Raw genomic sequence first — 22,959 nt, 5'->3', positions numbered from 1 at the left:
TTCCTCTCTGGTTTCGTAGCAGATTTTAAGGTTTTACTCTACGTGTGCCTAGTTCCTTGGTTATCTTAATCTTAAATGTTCATTATTTGATTCACTTGTTCTGCTGAACAGCTTGAGTAACTGCCCCAGCTGAGAAAGTTCCTGAAAATATGGGGAGTAGTGATTAGTAAGAGAAACTTGTTGTGTTTGATGTTAAATGTATTTCCCTTGGACAACCAGAATCAATAAATCTTTTAGTATGTCATCTGGGGCTTGATCAAGGATGCAGGGAGGTCAGGAAGTATTGCATCCAGGAAAAAAAAGGTTCTGTTTACAGCCCTCTTCCTGTTGACTAATTAGTGGATGGGGAAACTTAAACTACTGCAAAAATATTGAATGCTTATATGGTGAGGTTTCAGGAAAACTATCAAATCGTCTGTAAAGTACGGTTTTTATAAGTTAATCCCTTAAAAAACAGATATGTTTAGAGGTTTTGTCAATGGATATAAAACCACAGAACATATGAAAACAGCGTTTTTCCTTTCTCGCAAGGAACAACACCCTGAAGAGGAACTGATTAAGTCCAAACAGGATGAAGTAAATGCAAGCTGGCAGCGTCTCAAGGGGCTTGCCCTTCAGAGGCAAGGAAAACTCTTTGGGGCAGCGGAAGTTCAGCGTTTCAACAGGTACGATCTTGGCTGGATCTGCTGAAGCGATGTAATACTTGTGTGGATATTTAATAGAGCGTTCAGCTGCACGCAGTATTATGAGAAGAGCTACTGTTGTCTGTTACGTTTTTGCTCTACTCTTCTGTGTGACTTGTTTAATAAGCACCTTGTTGTTCTAGAATTACCTTAGAATAGTCATTCTGATTTAGCTTTTCAACACTTGTGGTTTTGTTCATTCTTGCTAATGGCAGTTTTGCTTCCCTTTGCTCTGTGGGCTTTTTCCCCCAATTCTGTCCTAGATGAGCTTTAAAAGGGTATTTGTTTATTGTTGGATGCCAGTCCGATTGTTTTGGGGTATTCGAGTAGTGTCTTTCTATCCTCATCTCTATTAACAGCATTTTCAGGTTTGCTGTAATTAAGTCAGAGAAGGGTCTAGAGTGGGAAATAGGCCTGCTGGGTGATGGTGCTCGGTGGTGCTGCAATTCCTTATTTGCATCTGGTAATACCATCTGAAGAATGGGCTGCCAATACACTTTAAGGCTTTTTTTTAATTTAAAAAAAAAAAAATATATATATATATATATATATATACATATATATATATATAGAGAGAGAGAGAGAGAGGGGGGTTTGTGGTTTTGTGGTGGTGGTGGTTTCTTTTTTAAAGGATGATTGTAGTTGGCTGTGGTGTTTATGTATACGGGCTTGTATGCCAGTACGTCTGGCATACATACAGGAAAACATCCTGCCTTCTTCCTTTTTTCCGTACCAGATAGACTGCTTTCAATTTGTGCTTTGTTTTGCAGGGATGTGGATGAAACAATCAGCTGGATTAAGGAGAAAGGACAGTTGATGGCCTCAGATGATTTTGGCAGAGACTTGGCAAGTGTGCAGGCTTTATTGCGTAAACATGAAGGCCTGGAAAGAGATCTTGCAGCTCTGGAAGATAAGGTACCCATATGAGATGCATTTTACCTACAATTCAAATGAGGTAACCTGCTTGTAGAAGACTAGAAGCTTACTCCCTGTGTGTGGCTGGGTTTAGGTCAAGGCCCTTTGTGCAGAAGCCGACCGTTTGCAGCAGTCCCACCCCATAAATGCTTCTCAAATTCAAGTGAAACGGGAGGAGCTGATTGCCAACTGGGAACAGATCCGAACTTCAGCAGCAGAGAGGCACGCTCGCCTTAACGACTCCTACAGGTAGGAATGCTGGAGTGCCGCAATGACCTGTCTTCATTATGCAAATTTGACAGGGGGCTCTTGAGAAGAAAGTGACGCTCTTCCCAATATTTTGGGAGGATTCTGCTGTTTTCAGCAGTAGTCTTTTTCACCAAATAGTATTTTACAATAACTTATTGTAGTAAAATAAATATTTATATGATAAATACTTTCAGCTTTTGGTCATTCTCTGGATTTGGATCAATTATGAAAACAGACACTTTGATGTTTTGGGACATCTGTTTTTTTTCCCATCTGATTTGATATCTGCATTTTGAAGTACATATCTGGCTGTTTTAGTTTTGGTGGGGATTTTTTGTACTCTTATTATTAATTTGTTCACTATGGAGTCCTTATGATTCTCTGAAGACTAAAGAAGGGTATGTTGTTTGATTTATTGTCCCAGACTAAATGAAGTACCTGTTTCTGTGATAGTTGCTTGCTGTGGGATTTGTCTTTATTCAATCTTGTTTCTATACTAGCGTGGTTGTCTGTGAAACACCATCTGTTAGATCACTATAGAGAAGCCATACTAAAAAGAAACCCTAAGATGGTGGTTAGTTTACATCCTTTCTGGCTTTGTTTTTCTGCTGTTTGTTCCTGTGATGCAGGATTTATGGTGGTAGAGACCCACATGAGTAATCCTTTTCCTCTGCTTTCCCTGTCATAATCTCTTCAGGTCAATTAACAGCAAATTTAAAAGGGAAGCAGAAACTGATCACTTTTGCTGATAAGTGTTAAGCACCTGCCAAAGACAATAACTGTAGAGGTGTGCTGAAGGGAGTCTGAGAATTTGTTTGCTTGTTTTAAGGCTGAGACATGTGCAGTTGAAAGTTTCTCTCGTTTTCCCAACACACACTGTTATGCTTGTGACAGCACCAATCCTGTGGGCTGTCTTGGAACACTCTGCCTGAGAACTATTGTTTGATTTCTGTTGCTGTCAACGTATATAAGCTTATAGTTCAGAATATTCCTTTTACTTTCACTATAGGTTATATGCAAAACATGCCTTTGAGAAATTTATTTTGAACCTAGCTTTTTCGTAACTTTAAAAGGCTTGTTTTTTTGATTGACAGCATATTTGGTTATTTAATATTCTGGTTGCATTTTGGTATTGTCTTTTTTGTTTGTATCAGATGAACCACTTTTATGTTTGTTATGCTTTATTTGGGGTAAGGATGGAGAAACTATGCAAACAAATTATTGCAACCATTTTTTCTTTTGCTTTCCTAAGGCTGCAGCGCTTTCTTGCGGATTTCCGAGACCTCACCAGCTGGGTGACCGAGATGAAGGCTCTGATTAATGCAGATGAACTTGCCAATGACGTGGCTGGAGCAGAAGCCCTTCTAGACAGACATCAGGAACATAAGGTATAATGATAGCAACCCCTAGAACTGATCTGTGTGTCTAACAGAGTCTCTGAGTCAGAACAGCTGATTTTGTATCACTAGAATCCTTTGTGCAAAGAACACAGTACTAGTTTGCTGTCCTGATTTAATATTTTTACTTTGTTTCTTGGTACTAGATATACACTAATAAATAAGTATTTAAGAATGCTTATGATAATATTTTATAAAAAATAGGTTAGATGTGGTCGCAGTCTGTAGAACTAATGACTGTTTTAGTTCTCCATCATGAGGAATTGCCATAAGTAGGCAGAAAGAGTGCAGCTTAAAACCAACATTTAGTTTCATTTTAACGTGTGAATTTATACTTGCCTGATCTGCATGTTAAGGTAATGTATTTCAATCTAGTTTTTATGTTAGGTGTAATGTATTTAAAGGTAGTCGAATGTGTATCATTCAGGTGTCCAGACTGTTGTCTCTGTGTTATTTTCAATAGCAGTTTTCATATTCTGACACTTACGTCGTCCCCTTTCATAGGGAGAAATTGATGCCCATGAAGATAGTTTCAAATCTGCTGATGAGTCTGGCCAGGCTTTGCTTGCTGCTGGGCACTACGCTTCTGACGAAGTTAAAGAAAAGGTAAGTTGAGAGCAAGAGCTCCTAGAAGAGTTTTGTCTCTTTTTCTGTGTCCCACAATTTAAAAGTTCATTTCTTGTTAAGATCATAAGCTGCAAAGTATCATCCCTCTAGGTTTCAGGGCTTTTTAGTGTATATAAGTGATGTGTGCTTTTCATTCTCAAATCAGCAGCTTCTGCCTATTTATTAGTAGAAACTATTAGGGCTATTAGTACAATCAATTAGGAACTACTAATTTGTCTTTCCTCCAAAAGAAAAAAGTTATCTGTTTATCTAAGTTTAGGTTTGCTCTCAAAAGTGTCAGCAAATATTTAGTATGTCTAAGTTTTGGGTTTCAAACTAATGAGGCCTCTCATGAAGTCTGCATATTGAAACATTGGTCAGTCAGTTCAAATGTTGCAGCGGTGGGTCAAAGAGGTTTCAGAGGCTGAGGGAGCAGGATAGTTTGCTGAAGAGCTTCTCTTATGAATAGGCCTGCAGTCAAAACCAGCAGTTGTCCATTAAATATCTCTGTGTAGATTTAATTTGGAAAAGGAGAGGTTTCTGACTGACATGAGAAGGTTGTAGCCACTACTCAAGCTTGATAAGCTGAGAAGAGGCTTGACCTGTGTGAGGAGGGTGATGTCAGTGACAGGAGAATTATTCTTTACACGGGAGGTCATTTTCAGTCCAGTATTAACCACTTTTTTAGAGTTCCAACTTGATTTTACATTGAGATGGAAATGAACCAGACCGTTAAATCAAATGATTATATATTCCTCTTCCCATCCATTAGTTGACCATCCTCTCAGATGAAAGGTCTGCCTTGCTAGAACTATGGGAGCTTCGCAGGCAACAGTACGAACAGTGCATGGACCTGCAGCTTTTCTACAGAGATACCGAACAAGTGGACAACTGGATGAGCAAACAAGAAGTGAGTGCATGTCTTTGAACTCTCCAGATATGGTTGATTTTCATTTCTGCCTAGTCTTCTGTAGACTTAAACAGCTGGTATTCGCTAGTGGCGGTGAATTATTCAGAACCTTTGGCTGTTGAAGGTGTATAGGGAACGCCATCCCAATATATCATCCTTATCAATTAAATCATACGGTAGGATACATCACTGACTGTGCTTGATTTAACTTAGAGGAGCATGGAAACATAAAAATGTGTTTGTTTCCTTACTTTAGGCATTTCTGCTGAATGAAGACCTTGGTGATTCTCTGGATAGTGTGGAGGCTCTTCTAAAAAAGCATGAGGACTTTGAAAAATCCTTAAGTGCCCAAGAGGAGAAAATCACAGTAAGATGACACTTACATTAGGTCATCACTAAATGAGCAAGAAATGAAACAAATGAATGTGTTGAGTGGGAGGAGACACTGCTGGAGGATGACAGAGAAGGATGGGGTTTGCTCTGCAGAATGAGCCACTGTTTGTGGGATGTATTATCTCTAAGTTATGTGTATTGTCCCTAAAATGGAAAATAGTGGGAAATATAGGCTAGGGCTCAATTGCAGCCTTAGAGAGCTAAGTAACCCAGTGCTGGTATATCGTGCCAGCACACGTGTGGATGAGGATTTGTAAAAAAATCTACACTCTTCCACACGTAAGATGATGGTACAGATAAAAAAGGGAGTAACAACACCTATCTTAATGGCTTTCTGATAGATTTATTGTGACAAGCTTTTGAGAATTAATCTGAGTAAACTTGCACAAACAATTTCTGTTACACCAAGTAAATGGAAACCTGTTTTCTCTTTAGGCATTAGATGAGTTTGCTACTAAGTTGATTCAGAATAACCATTATGCCATGGATGATGTTGCTACACGCAGAGATGCTGTAAGTATCTAAAATAGATATGGACTGTAGACTTTAAATCATGTTCTGCTTTATTATGTTAAATGGTATGAGTGCTATATAGGATAAGTCGGTGGAGCTCTCTCCTCCAAAAGTGCAGATACAGTGGTGGTTCTTACAAGCTTGAAGAATTTTAAAACCTTGACTTCTATTTTCAGCTGCTGAGCCGCCGAAATGCCCTTCATGAACGAGCTATGTACCGCCGTGCTCAGCTTGCAGATTCTTTCCATCTGCAGCAGTTTTTCCGAGACTCCGATGAGCTAAAGAGTTGGGTTAATGAAAAAATGAAAACTGCAACAGATGAGGCATACAAGGTAAACACGAAGACGAACATTAGAGTAATTTTAAGGCAATGCTCCAATGATATGAAGCAGTGTCAGCCAAAATGTTGCTGATAGTAGGGAGTGTTAATAGCAAGAGGAGGAACTGCAGTTTCTCTCTGAGCCCAAGGGGGATTTTCCCATAATGCTGTAATCATACTTATTCAATAGCTGAAGTGTTCTGATTTCAAAGGCATATTTTTGGCACCAAATCCTCTTGTGCCATTTTGGCATGTATATGAATGCAGTCTAATTTTAAAAATTCTTTAGAGACCTATAGATACAATTTTGGGATTGAAAGTTTCTTATTGTTTCTTCATCTATAGGATCCATCGAACTTGCAAGGTAAAGTTCAGAAACATCAGGCTTTTGAAGCAGAGCTTTCTGCTAATCAGAGCCGTATTGATGCGCTGGAGAAAGCTGGCCAGAAGTTGATTGATGTCAATCACTACGCATCTGACGAAGTGGCAGCTCGCATGAATGAAGTTATCAGCTTGTGGAAGAAACTTCTGGAGGCCACTGAGCTCAAAGGTATGACTTGCTCAGAGGAATACAGGCAGTTCTTTTTCTAGAGAGTTTAACTGGGAGAAGGCAGGAAGGGGGTTAAATGAAGTGGAAAACGTAAGTTGTGTTTTCCTCTTTCCGCTCTGTCTCGGGCAGGTATAAAACTGCGTGAAGCCAATCAACAGCAGCAGTTTAATCGCAATGTGGAGGACATAGAGCTCTGGCTGTATGAAGTGGAGGGACACCTGGCTTCTGATGATTATGGAAAAGATCTTACTAATGTTCAGAATCTTCAGAAGAAACATGCCCTGCTAGAGGCAGATGTTGCTGCCCATCAGGTAAGGGGAGTAATTTTTCCTCCTGCCCTTTTAGATCAGGTCACTCAAAAGTATTCACTCCAGACACCTTAGCAGGTCTCAGTTTTCGTAATTTTGTAGCTTTGGTCTTTACACTTTATCAGAAATCATTTTCTGTCACAATGCAAATTATTAGCTAAGAACTGAAAATGTTTCCAGTCTCTGCAACCATTTTACAGAGATTCTAACATAATACTGTTGCTGAATTAATTTTAGGATCGTATAGATGGCATTACCATTCAGGCACGCCAGTTCCAAGATGCTGGGCACTTTGATGCTGACAACATCAAGAAGAAACAAGAAGCTTTAGTAGCTCGTTACGAAGCTCTAAAGGATCCTATGGTAGCTCGCAAGCAGAAACTTGCTGATTCTCTTCGCCTGCAGCAGCTTTTCCGTGACATTGAGGATGAAGAGACCTGGATTAGGGAAAAAGAACCCATTGCAGCTTCAACAAACCGAGGTGGGTCCATCCCAATATCTGCACGATTTAGGTGTCAGAATTGCTCTGTCATAACTTGTCTCTTAATGGAACATTCCCTGGAAATTTCTGAAATGTTTGTTGTAATTAACATTGCCTGCAGTTACACCTTTGCCATCACCCATGGTTCTTTAACTTATGTTACTTCTGCGATTCCATTGTGTAACTTAGTTTTCATAGAGCTCTGTCTTCATTGTGATAGTTCTTATTCTGCAAGTTTGTCTAGCATTGGTTACAGATTCCTGGACATTGTTGGTCAGTCTGACTCTGAATTAGCTGATTAACTATTTTATATCTTTCAGGCAAGGACTTAATCGGTGTCCAGAATCTGCTAAAGAAGCACCAGGCTCTGCAGGCAGAAATTGCAGGCCATGAGCCCCGCATTAAAGCAGTCACACAGAAAGGAAATGCTATGGTGGAAGAGGGTATGTCTCAATTGTTTTTAATCTTTCTCTTTCAGAAATGCAAAAGTCGTTGTTCTGGACTTTATTCTCTGGCCCTGTACAATTAAGAATTACTGCCTGTTTTTATCCAAGCAATAGGCAGGTACCTGCTAGCAGAATGAACTTCTGGTCGTTCTTTCACCTGAAAATAAAAATAGATTCCTTGATTGGGAACGTGTCATGATTTTCACAGATCTCCATCTGCTCTTCACAATCACATATGAGCGCTGAATTCAACAGCTTTGTGCTGGTGATATTCAGTCTCCATTTAAAAAAATCTCTCCTTCCAGTTTTGGGTGATTATATGAGAGGGAATAGAAAAATTCAGTCTGTAAACAATTGGCTCCAGGACTGGTGCTACAGGCAGGACTTTGGGTTCTTTGATAACGGCTGGTTTTACAAGACACCAGTCCAAACAGTGATACGTGGGAAAGGTTTATCTTGCAGGGGCAAAAGGATGCTGGGACAGGAATGGGACTGTTTCTACCGGGCACAAGATCAGAGCATCCCAACACGTAGGAAGTCAAGGAAGGGAGCCGGGAGACCTGTGTGGTTAAACAGGAAACTGCTGGGTATGCTCAAGGGGAAGAGGAGAGTTTCTAGATCATGGACGGAGGGGCTGGCCACTTGGGGAGAATATAAGGGTGTTGTCAGAGGGTGTAGGGAGGCAACTAGGAAAGCTAAGGCCTCCTTAGAATTAAACCTGGCGAAAGGGGTCAAGGACAACAGAAAGAGCTTTTTCCAATACGTGGCAGGATTCAGAATGCAGATCTGAAATAATATTTGTCTACGTCAAAACTCTGACACTGGAAAGAGACGAGTTTCGCGTTTCATCATTGAGAGGCAATACTCTGATGTGGCTTGTTTTGTTCTTAAGGATTCAAATATTCCTGGTATAGTTTGATTGAGAGCTACAGTCCAAGGCAAAAGGACAAGCTGAGTTGTGCTTTCATTATTCTAGTCAGAATAGGCTACATAGGTTTAAATGTGTCTAATTTCTGTGACTTTCAAGAAATATGAATAATCTTTTAGTCTGTATTATTTGTCTCATTAAATCCTTTGTTTCTCTTTCTGTGACACAGGACATTTTGCAGCTGAGGATGTGAAAATCAAACTGAACGAGCTAAACCAAAAATGGGACTCTCTAAAAGCTAAAGCATCGCAGCGTCGACAAGACCTGGAGGATTCCCTGCAAGCTCAGCAGTACTTTGCTGATGCTAACGAGGCAGAATCCTGGATGAGGGAAAAGGAGCCCATTGTAGGCAGCACAGACTATGGAAAAGATGAAGACTCTGCTGAGGTATTTGAGATTGTTGTTTGAATCGCTTTTGCATAAGCACAACGAGGATTTGTCCAGTGCTAAATAAATAAAGAGTTCTGCTAATTTCAGGCTTCTAAAGAAAAAAGTCAGAAGGTTCTTGAATCAAGCTGCATTTTAGCTCAGAGTCAAAACGTGACAGTTTTTGCTGTGCCTTAGTTATTGCACACGAAATTTTGCTCTTCAGTATATTCAGCTAATTGTGAGGAAACTTTAAATTTGTGCTCACTTTTAATAGGGTTCTTGTAAAATATAATGAGACTAATATCAGCAAATTCCTCATCTGATGTTGCGTTTCAGTGCGAGTCTGATTTTCAGCAGTTCGTTGGTTTGGAAGTAATTTTTTTGTCTGGAGTTATTTTACTATATTGTTCTGTGGCCAAACACCATGTCCCAGACACTGCTGACTGACATTCCATCAAAATGAAGTGCAGGACTTTCAAACTTACCACGTATCACTCTGGAAACAGTGTTATTCCTGGTCCCAACAAAAGAATGTTTCTGAGATAAGGTACAGGAAAAGCACCAGAAGCATTTCAACTACTATCTAGCCTGGGAATAAATAGAAGTAGTTACTCTTAATGAGCGTCACAAGACTGGCAGCTCTGAAAAACCCACATTCCCTGTGTATGGAGCCAAAGTATGTATTAATATTTTAAGCAGAGTAGTATTTGTAAAAGGGCCAGGTGTACATGTCGGTTTTATCTTTCAGGCTCTTCTGAAGAAACATGAAGCTTTGATGTCTGATCTTTCCGCTTACGGCAGTAGCATACAGGCATTAAGGGAACAGGCCCAGTCATGCAGGGTAAGGAAAGATGCTAATCATGTTGCTGAAATTCTTGGGTCAGCAGAAGGTAAAGGCAAAGCTTGATAACAGTTGTTGTTTTTGAGAACTTACTGCAGACTCTACTTGATTTTCTCAAAAAAATGAGTTGTCTGTTCTTATATTTGGGCAGCTATGTGGCATTAGAAGAAAACAGCATAATGTGGTAGTTTTCAAGGTTTGAGCCCGGACTCTGTCTGCATTACATTTATTTCAACAAGAATCATTATAAGGCTCTACGGTAGCTTTAACCAAGGCTGATGTATTTTTTTAGGACAACTACATTGACTGTAATAAACATGGAAGGACTCATTTTTCTTGTGCTCCCTGTTTTTTAGCAACAAGTTGCTCCCACGGATGACGAAACTGGAAAAGAGCTTGTTCTGGCACTCTATGATTACCAAGAGAAGAGTCCCCGGGAGGTGACTATGAAAAAAGGAGATATCCTCACCTTACTCAACAGCACCAACAAGGTATGCGCTTGCCTTCTGGTTTGCTGAGCTGCTTGGCTCACTTGGTGGTGTGCGTCCTGCAGAGCATTTTTATTTGTTGTTTTGGTTTTGTTTGTTTTAATAAGAGCATTCAAAGAAGTTAAAGAATCTGTACGTTTAGTCCATGTTCCCATTCAGCACTTCCACACACCTCGTCAGCTTGTTCCATGACTCCTCTGCAGCTGCCAGCATTTCCAAGTCAGATAAACAACATATGCTATAGGGCATGTGTCTGAGAACTTATTTCCCTACTGTTTAGGAATTTTTGACCAAACACGAGGGGAGACGTGGAAGTAAGACCTAGATGTCTTCAAGAGACTATTTGTTTCAAATTATCTCTATAAAAAGAGCAAGCTGTTGTAAGCGTCACTGTTTTTCTTGCGTTAGCAGGAGTCTTTAATTTTGAGCTTTCAGTTGCTCAGCATACTTCACACTTGCTGCTTGCCTCACAGTGGTTGCTTTATTTATTTGTTTTCATTTCCAGGACTGGTGGAAGGTTGAAGTTAATGATCGCCAGGGCTTTGTACCAGCTGCTTATGTGAAAAAACTGGATCCTGCCCAGTCTGCATCCCGAGAGAATCTCCTGGAAGAGCAAGGCAGCATAGCACTGCGACAGGAGCAGATTGACAACCAGTAAGATCTAACTGATGAGATACGACACCCATCCAGCGTTTGCTGGCTTGGCCTTTGCCTCACATATACCAAAAGTTTAGGTTGATGCCTCTTGCACCAGGGAGTAATTAATTGGAGCAAAAGCAGGGGCTCCTCTACCAGGGACACCACGTGGAGTTGTTTTATTCTTATTCTAGATTTTCTCATTGCTTTTTCCATTTTTTAACTGTAAAACTCATTACACTAGAGCTCAATTTACTGTCTGACTTCAGTATTTTATGTGTTCTTTTGTTGTTGTACCTAACAACTTAAGCTTGTTTGTGAGTTATATCTGTCCTAAGCAGCTCTTGTATTTGTAGTTGTCACTTCTTAATGTGTGATCTGTTTTGAAAAGCTTTCTTAAATTTGGCTACATAAAGTACAGTACCCTCCCTATACAGGGCTGCCTCTGGAGCTGTGACCTCCTTAGGAGCTGTGACTGCTTTGGTGACAGCTCATTACTTTTTTCCTGAAATGTGGTGCCATTATTTGTTGCCATTATGCACTAAAAGGTGCCCCCTCCTTATTTTTTTTTTTCTCTTTTAAAACTGGATGGTAGTTTAGTGATGACCTCACCAAGCACATGGTTGTTGTAGATTAGTTGAAGCAAGGGCTGTGGGTGATAGCTGTGAGCTCCTGGCTCATCTTATCAGGCCACTTGGAAGCCAAAGCCGAAAGTTCTATGCATACTCCCATCTGTTTGCACAGTGACGCTGTCATTGTACATGAGAATTTCTTCCCACTCATTTGTTTTGAGTCACTGGTTATTACACTGCAATACAATAATTACTAGCTTTAGCTCTAGAATTTTAAAAAATATATATATTTTTTTAAAAAAAAAAAGTACTGGTGAGAAGAAAGGATGCTGGAAAGTTGTGGTGCCTTGTTCAGGATTTTAATAATGTGTAACATTCTCTATAAGTTTCCGTGCTGCTTTCAGGAACTAGGGCACCTTATTTTAGTGCCAAGGAGAGGGGACAACCTTTTAATTTACAATCATATGGCACAATGATCAGGAAATGAGGAGACCTTATAGAGAGAGTTTAACTGTACTGCTGAGGTTTCCTTATGTGAATTGTACTCCTGGTCTGATTTGCTTCGTTTGCTTCTGAGTGACACCTGATTTTCTCCATTTAAATGTGAACTCTTAACCATCTCCTACCACAGACAACCCATGGATGGAGCTGCTGCTTTCATTATTTTTGTTAATCTGACTAATTTTTTGCATGCATTTGCTGTGCTCCCTCTGTCTGTGCAGGACTCTCATAACTAAGGAGGTCGGCAGTGTATCTCTGCGTATGAAACAGGTCGAAGAACTGTGAGTAGGATTAGCCCTTTCTAAACCATGCTGTCTCTGTACTGTCACTCTTCATCCTCCCTTTATTTGTTTCTTTCTTTGGGAAAGCTGCTCCAAAGAGACTTGAAGGAAGCAATTCCTGCAATGTGAATTATTTCAGTTTAGTTGAGTGTCACGGTGTGTGTTTCCTGTGTTCTTTCTAGCCAGCCATCCAGCCAGCTGCTTATCTTGTTGGTCACCTCTGTGCTGCTAAATTGGTTAATGACGTTATTTTCCATTATGCTGATCTTGCTTACCAAATGAGGCTTTAGCGGTATCTAGACTGTTTTCTTTAGAAAGCATATCTTGCATTTTCTGAGGTGCAGATAGAAATATTAGTTTGTTTATATAAATATATATAAAGATACATATACCAAGTATTATGTCACATATGAGTACTTTACAGTTTGAGAAGAGTGGGGTTATTGTAGTTAAAGTAACACTTATGCTGGGTAGTCAAAAACATCAGTTTATATAGGATTTTTTTAAAAAAATCATAACATTAATGTAATTTTCACACTTGTATTCAGGTCTCCTGGAAAAAATACGAAGTTTGCATTATGTTGCTGGGAGATCCAAAGTAATAGTGTTCATTGACTGTGCCTTTTCATAGACAATATGTATCTTGAGATTCAAAAGTGCAAGTATTATGTCAATCTCTGAAGTGTTGCGAAGGAACTTTGCGTGAATGAATTTTGCCCCAGATCCTCTGTGCACTTCACAAGTGTTTAATACGTGAAATTGTGTGCTGAGGCAAACGGCTGCAGTCAGGGCAGGTTTCAGGAGTGTTCTCCTCAAGTCAGGGTACAACATTTCCATTGGAACCTAATACAAAAGATTCGTATTTCATTTTTATCCAGCTGTAAACCAGAGTAGATTGGAAACCACAATGTGTCTGCCTCCATGGAAAGATGTAGAGTTGATTACTGGTTTGATGTGTAGACATTACAGTGCAGGGTATCAAGGATTTTCTTCAACAGACTTTGTAATCTCTGAGTTATTGGTTAGGAAAATGCTACACCATAGAGCTCTTGAAGTTGGGAGGTGTAATTGCTGTTTCCCTGTGTGTTCCAAGGTGGGAAACGAAAACATTGTGCGGCTGCCCCCATATTGTCAGAAAAACTCCACCTTTTTTTAAACATTTGGCAGATTTTGTCCTGAATTATGGTTAAGTAAGACATTTATGTCTAGTAGCTGGGAGACTAGTCTTAACTTAAGATTTACCTCATCACGTGCAAGTAGATCACTCAGTAGAACAGCCTGCAGGGATTTTCCACATCTTTGGTGACACGGTGCTTGGTAAATCCCTGTGACTCTGCTCAGTTCAGTCTGACTGGCCTCCGCTTCCCTCTCCTGCTTGTTCCAGGTATCACTCTCTTCTTGAGCTGGGAGAAAAGCGCAAAGGCATGCTAGAGAAAAGCTGCAAAAAATTCATGCTTTTCCGTGAAGCGAACGAGCTCCAGCAGTGGATCAATGAGAAGGAGGCCGCGCTCACAAACGAGGAAGTGGGTGCTGATCTGGAGCAGGTGGAGGTGCTGCAGAAGAAGTTTGATGATTTTCAGAAGGTTTGTTCTAATGCTGCGGAATGTGCGCGTTGGTTTTGGTCTCTCCCCTCAGGCTGATTGTATATCCGTGATAATTCTTCATAGCTGAGCATAGTTGAGAAGGAGACATAGCTTTAGTTGGAAAGAAAAAGGAGTGTGTGCATTTTTGGTTTATTTTGTTTTGTGAATATAGAGAGAATCCCACATTTAAAAGTCTTCAGTTTGGTTACAGTCTTGAGGTTGCTACGTGTTTCCCAGCATCCAGAGAACAGAAACTCTCTTTCAACACATCGAAATATAGAATCTGAGAGGCTTTGGAGGAATTTCATTTTGTGTAAAGCACAACCTTCACTGAGCTATTTCTCTTCTTTTTGTTGAAAGATGCATTTTACTTTCCATCTGTAGAATATTTCCCAAGATGGAAAAATAGTTCTCTGCTTCAAAACACTGGTAGCCTTTTGGTTTTATTTTCTCTTTATTGCATTGATGCTTGGTGCTGGCAGCTGGGGTTTCTTGGCATAGACTCTCCCACGTTGTATATTCACTGGTAACTGTACCGGTCCAGTGTGCTGAATTCCTGCTGCTTACAAACTGTGTACTTTTTGGCACCCCTGGTGTGCCAACTTGTTCCACGTATTTTGCCTGTGTGAATGTTAACGCAGTGATATTTTACTGTTCTGTGCAGGATTTAAAAGCTAACGAGTCACGTCTGAAGGACATAAACAAGGTTGCGAATGACCTGGAGTCGGAAGGGTTGATGGCAGATGAAGTGCAAGCAGTACAGCAACAGGTCCGCTTTCTCTCTGACTTGGTCTTGAGAAGAAAAAGACGCTCTTCCTTTCTTTTGTCTGTTGTCTTCTGCTTTGTGCATCATTGCAAGATTCCAGCCATTCATTTTTGCTCTCTGCTCTGATAGCATTAGCTTTACCTCATACAAATTTGAAATTTCAGCCTTCATGTGTTTTTTGCAGGAAAAATGGTGAGGAATGCTAGGGGAAAAGAGGAATACAATAGAGCTCAACATACAGTTAGTTTTCTGGTTTGTTTTTTTATTTTAGTAACTTTTTTTCAAGCTTTTCACACACTTGTGCTATTTCTGTAAATAATTGTATCCAGCGCTCACCGAGTATTGAAGCAGTTTGTTTGTTTTCTGAGCTCGGAGATGGTTTATTGCAGTAAATGGCTGAGCATCCAAACTCCCATTTCTACAAGTTTAGGTTGTGCGAGCACTATCTGGCTTAAGGATCTGGTGGTAACCAGTTTGTAGGAGGAGGATGGAAGCAAATCTGCTGCTCCCTTCCCTTGCTCAAAAAGAGTTGAAACTTTGTTTCTATTAGAAAATAACAGGTTGCTTCTGTTCCTTTGCAGGAGGTCTATGGTGCCATGCCCAGGGTAAGTGTTCATTTCTGAGATGGCGTGGAAATTATAACAGGTTTGGGATGTACAAGTTCAGCCGTAATTGTAGTCCGTTTTCATGAAGGAACTCAATAATGACTCTGAATGGACATAAAAATATTATCATCTCTTCAATCCTTTTATTTCTCGAGTGTCTTACCCTGCACTACGAATCACCGCAAAGCGGGATAACCCAAAATTATGCAGATGCTTGTGAAATTGATGTGCTCTGTTTAGGATTGCACATGGAGAACTTCCGAAGATTTTTAGTATATTCTGCTAGTTTTAGATTTTGCTTCCTATTTAAAGTTGTTTCTTTGCCTTTTCAAACAGGATGAAACCGATTCTAAGACGGCCTCTCCATGGAAGGTGGGTGCCATTGCTTAGTAGCACACACCAGGGAAGTAAAACAAAAACTTCAGAGCATCATTTTTTTTACACCATACACCTTCTCACATGCCCTTTTTTTATCCCACTTCCTTCTGTTTAAAGACTGTTGACAAAGTGATTTGAGCGGTGTCTTGCTCTCAGCATGCATTTGGGTTAGCATTGGTTTGGGGTTAGTGACATTTTGCTTTGCTTGTTTACTTCAACGAGCACGTTACAAAAACTTGTGAAGCATTCAGCAGGAATTTTCATTGAAATCTTTAAAATCTAGGGGTGCGTTTTTTCCTGCGTTTTGTGGGGTTGTATTTTACAAAGTCTGTGTTTTTGACCAAGGCAAAGTCATTATGGATTTTTAAGGAGGGGTTTTGTTTCCAGTCTGATTTTGGGCTCTGACTGGTTAGCGTTGACTTTAATGCTGCGTTTTTTTGTTTCTGCCTTTTCATACAGTCTGCACGTTTGATGGTACATACAGTGGCAACCTTTAGCTCAATCAAGGTAATAATATAACTTTTTCTGTGATGATTTAAAAGCTGAGAGCTTTTTTGTTTTTACCCTTGTTTTCCATAGCCTTTAGATTTCATTAGTCTTTATAAACCTTTTTGAATCAACCTGTTGAAAAGAGGTATTGACATATACAGCATTTGCTGCTCAGGTTACATCAATATCTTACTATATACATTAAATAATTTGATTTTAAATCCTCAGAAAAAAAAAAACTTTAAATTATTTTATGTAGTTAGGCTACTTGGATTTGTCCATTCTTCTGGAATTAAGCAGAGTATAGGAGCCTTCACCTGCAGTGAAAGGCCGATCTTGACTTCTTATTTATCTTATTGACTGCTTGATGAAGTTTATGTGCTGTAAAAGGTAGAAGCGTAGCTGATTTAGGAAATCTTCCAGCATTGCTATCAGTATTTGCAGTAGACCCCTGAAATAAAGCCTATGAGAATGGAGATGGAGGTGTTGGCATGTTTGTAAATGGCAGCAGAATGAAGAAGGTGCAGATAAGCAGCGTGGACGAAATGTTACTGGTTTGACATCATAACACTTCAGTGAGTCCAGCACAAGAGTTTCTTGAGCAAACAGAAAAGCTGTAAAACTGTGATCTGCAATATCGGTGGGGCTGGTTTGTTCTGCAGGAGCTCAATGAACGCTGGAGGTCTCTGCAGCAGTTGGCAGAGGAGCGAAGTCAGCTGTTGGGCAGCGCTCACGAAGTCCAGCGGTTCCACAGGTGAGGTGTTTGTATCAGATTTGGTCTTAATTCAGTAAAATGTGTTTGTAAGAGTTCTGAGACGTTGTGGGACCTGTGCTAAACAAATCATACTCAACACACAGCTCCTTTAGTGGAAGCTGGACCACCAGTGGGCCAACAAGAATTCTTTCTATTCTTCCTAGAACAACAAAGACTTGTTAGGATGAAAGTGTGGATTTGCTGGGAGGCCTGGACTAGTGTCCTATTTTGCCAAAGTTTGCTTGTGTCATCTTGGGATATAATTTAAAAAAAACATCAACTACTTGAGCTTTTCTGGAAATCAGTGACCTGCGAGGTAACAGATCCTCGTATGATCTCCATTTTAACTCTCTTTTTGCTCCCCTTTCTTCAAATCAGAGATGCTGATGAAACAAAAGAATGGATAGAGGAGAAGAATCAAGCATTAAACACAGACAACTATGGCCATGACTTGGCCAGCGTGCAGGCTCTGCAGCGCAAACATGAAGGCTTTGAGAGAGACTTGGCAGCTCTTGGAGACAAGGTGAGGTTGGGAGGAGGACAAAACCAAAACCTTTTGATCTAGTAGAGATGAGTAAACAGTAGAAAAGATTCTTTTTGTCTACATTGTGTTTATTTCCCTTTTTCTAATTCTAGGTGAATTCTCTTGGTGAAACTGCTCAGCGTCTGATCCAGTCACATCCGGAATCTGCTGAAGATCTCCAAGAAAAATGTACTGAGTTAAATCAGGCTTGGAATAGTCTGGGAAAACGTGCTGACCAGCGCAAAGAGAAGCTTGGAGACTCTCACGACCTGCAGCGTTTCCTCAGTGACTTCAGGTAAAGACACTATTCCCCTTCAATTTGTGTGTCTGGTATATTATTAGTGAAGTATATACGGCTTGTTGTTCCACGGAGATATTTCTGGGGAGGGTTCAAAAAGGAATGTCTCCTGTCATGGCTTATTTCAATGGAGAGAGGGGAAAAAAATCTCTCTTAATGTGTTTTCACAGGGACCTTATGTCTTGGATCAATGGAATCCGGGGCCTGGTCTCCTCAGATGAACTTGCAAAGGATGTGACTGGAGCTGAAGCTTTATTGGAAAGGCATCAGGTTTGTGAAAGATAAGTGTGTATCATAAACATCAACAAATGTTCCTTTTTCTGACACTTTCCATTTAGATTTCCAAAGACAGATCAGTTCTAGCTCTGCCGTCTATTTATTTAATAACACATCTCTGTACCTTGCAGGAACACCGCACTGAAATAGACGCAAGGGCCGGCACCTTCCAGGCTTTTGAGCAGTTTGGGCAACAGCTTCTGGCTCATGGACACTACGCCAGCCCAGAGATCAAGGAGAAACTGGATATTCTAGAGCAGGAACGGACAGACCTAGAGAAGGCCTGGGTGCAGCGCAGAATGATGCTAGACCAGTGCCTGGAACTACAGGTACTCTGCTGCATTTTTAAAAAGAAAAATAATTCCTTTCGTAAGAAAGTTTATTATTTCATAGTGATAAGAAATGGTTTTGGTCTGTCTTTCTCACGCTTTGGGTTTTTTTCTCCGTAGCTGTTTCATCGGGACTGTGAACAAGCTGAAAACTGGATGGCTGCGCGAGAGGCTTTCCTGAACACAGAGGATAAAGGAGACTCCTTAGACAGTGTGGAGGCGCTCATCAAGAAACATGAAGATTTTGATAAGGCAATCAATGTCCAGGTGAGGAGCACGGCTGAAGTAAGGGGAAATGGTTTCGTTTTTCTTCTGCAGATTATTAGCAAAAGAAGTTACTACCATGTATGGCTTCTGAAGTTCAGTTCTAAGTATTCAGCCGTTTGGAATCTGCTGCAAAAGTTTAGAAGCAGCTGATGTAGCTGGGGATGTATTTCACTGCCCACAAACAGGGTAAATTCTGTAAATCTCTTAGAGGTGAAATGATTTTTTTTCTTTTCTTTTACAGCAGGAAAAGGTATGTTTTCTGTTTCTTGTAACAGAAAGCTGCCTGGTTTTTTTGAGAGATCATGCTGCTGTAGCTTAAAGTCCAAAAGATACATTTTTCCTAAATGCCAGAGCTGAAAGAAGTTCTGAAGTTCAGCTCTCCAGTCCTGTAGGAGATAGGCTTCCTTCATAGTCCCATTTACAATAATGTATATTTAAATAAGAAAAAAAAAGTCTTCACAGAATCAACTGGGTTGGAAAAGACCTCAGAGATCATCAAGTCCAACCCTTGGTCCAACTCCAGTCCATTGACTAGATCTTGGCACTAAGTTCCATGTCCAATCTCAGTTTAAAAACCTCCAGGGATGGCGAGTCCAGCACCTCCCTGGGCAGCCATTCCAATGCCTGACCACTCTCTCTGCAAAGAATTGCTTTCTAATCTCCAGACTAAATTTCCCCTGGCAGAGTTGAAGCCCATGGCCCCTTGTCCTATTGCTGACTGCCTGGGAGAAGAGACCAATCCCCACCTGGCTAGAACTGCCCTTCAGGTAGTTCTAGAGAGTGCTGAGCTCACCTCTAAGCCTCCTCTTCTCCAGACTAAACAAGCCCAGCTCCCTCAGCCTCTCCCCATGGGTCTTGTGTTCAAGTCCCTTCCCCAGTCTTGTTGCTCTTCTCTGGACCCGCTCCAGCACTTCAATCTCTTTCCTGAGCTGAGGGGCCCAGAACTGAACACAATACTCCAGGTGTGGCCTCCCCAATGCAGAGTACAGGGGAAGGATCACTGCCCTTGTCCTGCTGACCATGCTGGTTTTGATACAGGGACACACTTGTCCAAGCCATGGGCTTCCAGCTTTTGCAGGAGTATATTATGGGAGACAGTGTCAAAGGCCTTGCTGAAGTCCAGATAGACCACACCTACAGCTTTCCCCTCATCCACCAGCTGGGTCACCTGATCATAAAAGGAGATCAGGTTGGTCAGACAGGACCTGCCCCTCCTAAACCCATGCTGGCTGGGTCTGATCCTTGTCCATCCTGAAGGTGCGTTCAGGATGATCTGCTCCATAGCCCTGCCAGGCACCGAGGTCAGGCTGACAGGCCTGTAGTTGCCAGGGTCAGCTCTGCAGCCCTTTTTGTGGACTGGGGTAACATTGGCCAGTTTCCAATCTTATGGCACCTCGCCAGTGAGCCAGGACTGTTGGAAGATGATGGAGAGTGGCTTGGTGAGCTCTTCTGCTAGCTCCCTCAGGTCTTTTTCCATTCCAGACCCTGTTCATCACTTGGCTTTAAGCAATCACAGTTCTAATTGATGGTTTCTGTTTTTAACAGGAAGAGAAAATTGCTGTCTTACAGTCTTTTGCTGACCAGTTGATCTCTGCTGATCATTATGCAAAAGGCGTCATTGCTACCAGGCGCAACGAGGTTCTGGACAGGTCAGTGTCACCCTGTTAGGTGGGATGTGGGTACCGACTGACAGAAAATGTTCTTTGGCAACATTTTGTAGCTGTTAAATGTGATGCCCGTGCAATCCTAGCTTTTCATTCAACATCTCTATCTAATGGCATACAGGTGGCTTCGTCTGAAAGCTCAAATGATTGAAAAGAGATCGAAGCTGGGAGAATCTCAGACCCTCCAGCAGTTCAGTCGCGACGTGGATGAAATAGAAGCCTGGATCAGTGAAAAGCTCCAGACTGCAAGTGATGAGTCGTATAAGGATCCCACGAATATCCAGGTGAATATGATTTTCAGCTCAAAAATAAAAATCTAATTTTGGACTTCATGGAGCATACTCTGGTTTGAAAAAATGATGCTCAGGAATTCTTGTTCAGTGATAACAGAATTATATGCCATGTTGGACATGGTCTCTGTTTAACAAGGAGAAAATGGAAGTTACATTATGCATGAAAGGAGACCCAAAATAGAACTCACTTGGTAATTATTGATGCGTATAATTAATAAGATATGTGGTATCTGCAGTGGCAAGTTTCCTGAAGTAGCTATTCCGTCTTTCTCCCAGCACCTAGATGATAAAATAAGGAAATGGAGTTCTTGGGTCTCGTCTCTGTCTTATGTTCTAAAATGTGAAGTCTCATTTATTTTTCAGTATTAAGAAATTATTAAAGTTATCTCTTGTGTTTTAATACCGGCTTATGAAGTAGTATGAATGCACTGAACTACTTCTCTTGATCTGTTTTATAGCTTTCCAAACTGCTGGTAAGTAGTTTGGACTAGCCCTGGTATGTGAACCTGTTTTCTTTGCGTAGCTTCCGTGTGAGCACAAGCTCTGGTTGCACTCTGTTGCCTCATCCATCAGTTCATGCAATCTCTTTGTTTTCTGTTAGTTCTTGACCTACATCCAGGTACAGCTATTGATCTTCATGTGCCGGGTGTGGCTTTTTTGTTAATGCCTATTCAGCCTCATTTATTTATGTATCCGTTTTGCAGGTGTTCTGCATGATCTGTTTAATTTGTGGTGTATTAGTGATGTCTGGGGTTTTTTAGGAGTTAGCCCTTAGAAAAATGGGTTTCTATCCTCCTTTTTCACAAATTTCCCTATTCGGCCTGTCATCCTCCTGTCTGGATCATGAGTGGTGATGATTTAACAGGACACATAACCGTTATTTTGCATTTGTAAAATCAAATGCTGAAGATGGAGGATTCAGTAAAATGACAGACCGAGATGGCTTAGTTCTTGCAACAGGAGCATGGAAGGGAATAATACGGGCGGAACACTCCAGAAAAAGATTAGTGCCAGGTGGAAATCTGACAGGACTTGTAGAATCCAAGAAGTGGAGTAAAATGAGAATATATGGAAGGAGAAGACAGAACAAAGAGAGGGGAAGCTGACGAGTAAGAAAGGAAGGAATCAGTCTTCGTTGCCTTGGGCTGTGATGCATTAAATTTTTATTACTTTTTTGGTTAAAAAAAAGAGTTCATATTAAAAGAGGCTTGTCTTGGATTTATTGTCATGATAATTATGTAGAGATATTAAATTGGCAGGTTTTTAATTGAATTTCGCATGTTGGTCAATCTAGCTTTGAAGGACATGTTGTTATAATCTCAGCATTCAGGATTAACGGTTCCCAAAATGAAGCAGTTCATGCAGAATTTCTCATGCCAGTGCTACAGTATTTTCCATCTTTTATTTTTAATCTAACATTTCCTTTCATTCCATTCTCTCAGGGCATTGTATACCCACGTTTGATGTTACTAGCATTTCCAGTTAATACTTGTAAATTCTGTCTTGTCATTTTTGTGCTATTGTTACCTTCCTGGTGGGCACATGGATCATATAGATACGATATGCGTATTTTTCTTCCCACTCCAAGGCTCCTGTTGTTCTCATGGTGCTCTCAACTCAGCAGATAATTTAACAAATAATTCAGTTATTTTTATCAAGTTTATTGGTTCTTAATTCACGATTTCAATATATAATGTGGTCGTGCATGACTTTGACTAATATCAAAACTGTGCAGAAAGCAGCTGCAGCAGCAGCAATTTCTCTTAATTACCTGTAGATTAGGAAGGGAAATAGAAATTTGTGAAATTAGGAATAGGAAGGATGATCTACTGCGCTTCTGCTTAGGGTCTGTGTAATTGTTGCTTTTCAAAGGTGACGGCACTGAACGTGAGGAAGCTTTACTTGCGTAACAGCCACGCTTAACGCAAAGAACGTTGCACGGGCATCTGTCAAACGCAGCAGCTGTTGCTCGAGTGTGTATCAGCTCACACAGTTTTGCTAAGTCAAAGCTTGACGGTGACCCAGATCAATGAGAATTACTCAGTATTCTTACTGAGAAAGAGAACGTCTTTCGCTCAGGCTAAAGAGAGAACATGAGAACAGTTTAGGAGCCCTTGGTGCAGTCTCTAACGGTTTTGCTTTTGTGGCATTCAGAGCAAACACCAGAAGCACCAGGCCTTTGAAGCGGAGCTCCACGCCAACGCAGACCGGATCCGCGGAGTCATCGACATGGGGAACTCCCTGATCGAGAGGGGAGCGTGTGCTGGCAGCGAGGATGCTGTGAAGGTAGATGCAACAAGTCTTAGAAGCTTTGCTTAGTTTTTGCTTTCAGAAATGTTTGGATAATT

General features: G+C 40.8%; 1 protein-coding gene across 26 annotated transcripts in view; it reads left to right on the top strand.

Moving 5' to 3' along the window:
* SPTAN1 (spectrin alpha, non-erythrocytic 1) overlaps positions 1-22,959 on the top strand; it is a 47,067-nt gene that overhangs the window by 11,772 nt on the left and 12,336 nt on the right. For 9 of the 26 annotated variants that reach the window (XM_065035266.1, XM_065035256.1, XM_065035247.1 and 6 more), the window contains 33 exons: positions 532-665; positions 1,454-1,598; positions 1,693-1,847; positions 3,100-3,235; positions 3,749-3,850; positions 4,623-4,760; positions 5,017-5,127; positions 5,589-5,666; positions 5,843-5,998; positions 6,331-6,535; positions 6,665-6,846; positions 7,081-7,324; positions 7,645-7,767; positions 8,868-9,085; positions 9,816-9,908; positions 10,265-10,399; positions 10,902-11,050; positions 12,327-12,386; positions 13,771-13,969; positions 14,634-14,738; positions 15,317-15,340; positions 15,677-15,712; positions 16,178-16,225; positions 16,870-16,961; positions 17,340-17,484; positions 17,598-17,779; positions 17,953-18,052; positions 18,190-18,387; positions 18,508-18,654; positions 20,200-20,303; positions 20,440-20,602; positions 21,070-21,084; positions 22,766-22,897. In XM_065035266.1, coding sequence (XP_064891338.1) covers positions 532-665; positions 1,454-1,598; positions 1,693-1,847; positions 3,100-3,235; positions 3,749-3,850; positions 4,623-4,760; positions 5,017-5,127; positions 5,589-5,666; positions 5,843-5,998; positions 6,331-6,535; positions 6,665-6,846; positions 7,081-7,324; positions 7,645-7,767; positions 8,868-9,085; positions 9,816-9,908; positions 10,265-10,399; positions 10,902-11,050; positions 12,327-12,386; positions 13,771-13,969; positions 14,634-14,738; positions 15,317-15,340; positions 15,677-15,712; positions 16,178-16,225; positions 16,870-16,961; positions 17,340-17,484; positions 17,598-17,779; positions 17,953-18,052; positions 18,190-18,387; positions 18,508-18,654; positions 20,200-20,303; positions 20,440-20,602; positions 21,070-21,084; positions 22,766-22,897 — 4,254 coding nt within the window. The remainder of the gene's footprint in view (positions 1-531; positions 666-1,453; positions 1,599-1,692; positions 1,848-3,099; positions 3,236-3,748; positions 3,851-4,622; positions 4,761-5,016; positions 5,128-5,588; positions 5,667-5,842; positions 5,999-6,330; positions 6,536-6,664; positions 6,847-7,080; positions 7,325-7,644; positions 7,768-8,867; positions 9,086-9,815; positions 9,909-10,264; positions 10,400-10,901; positions 11,051-12,326; positions 12,387-13,770; positions 13,970-14,633; positions 14,739-15,316; positions 15,341-15,676; positions 15,713-16,177; positions 16,226-16,869; positions 16,962-17,339; positions 17,485-17,597; positions 17,780-17,952; positions 18,053-18,189; positions 18,388-18,507; positions 18,655-20,199; positions 20,304-20,439; positions 20,603-21,069; positions 21,085-22,765; positions 22,898-22,959) is intronic. The other 17 variants (XM_065035269.1, XM_065035257.1, XM_065035264.1 and 14 more) reach the window with 3 other exon arrangements.

This window comes from Columba livia, chromosome 19 (genome assembly GCF_036013475.1).
Source record: "Columba livia isolate bColLiv1 breed racing homer chromosome 19, bColLiv1.pat.W.v2, whole genome shotgun sequence".
Lineage (NCBI taxonomy): Eukaryota > Metazoa > Chordata > Aves > Columbiformes > Columbidae > Columba > Columba livia.
This window is presented reverse-complemented; position numbering and strand designations above follow the sequence as displayed.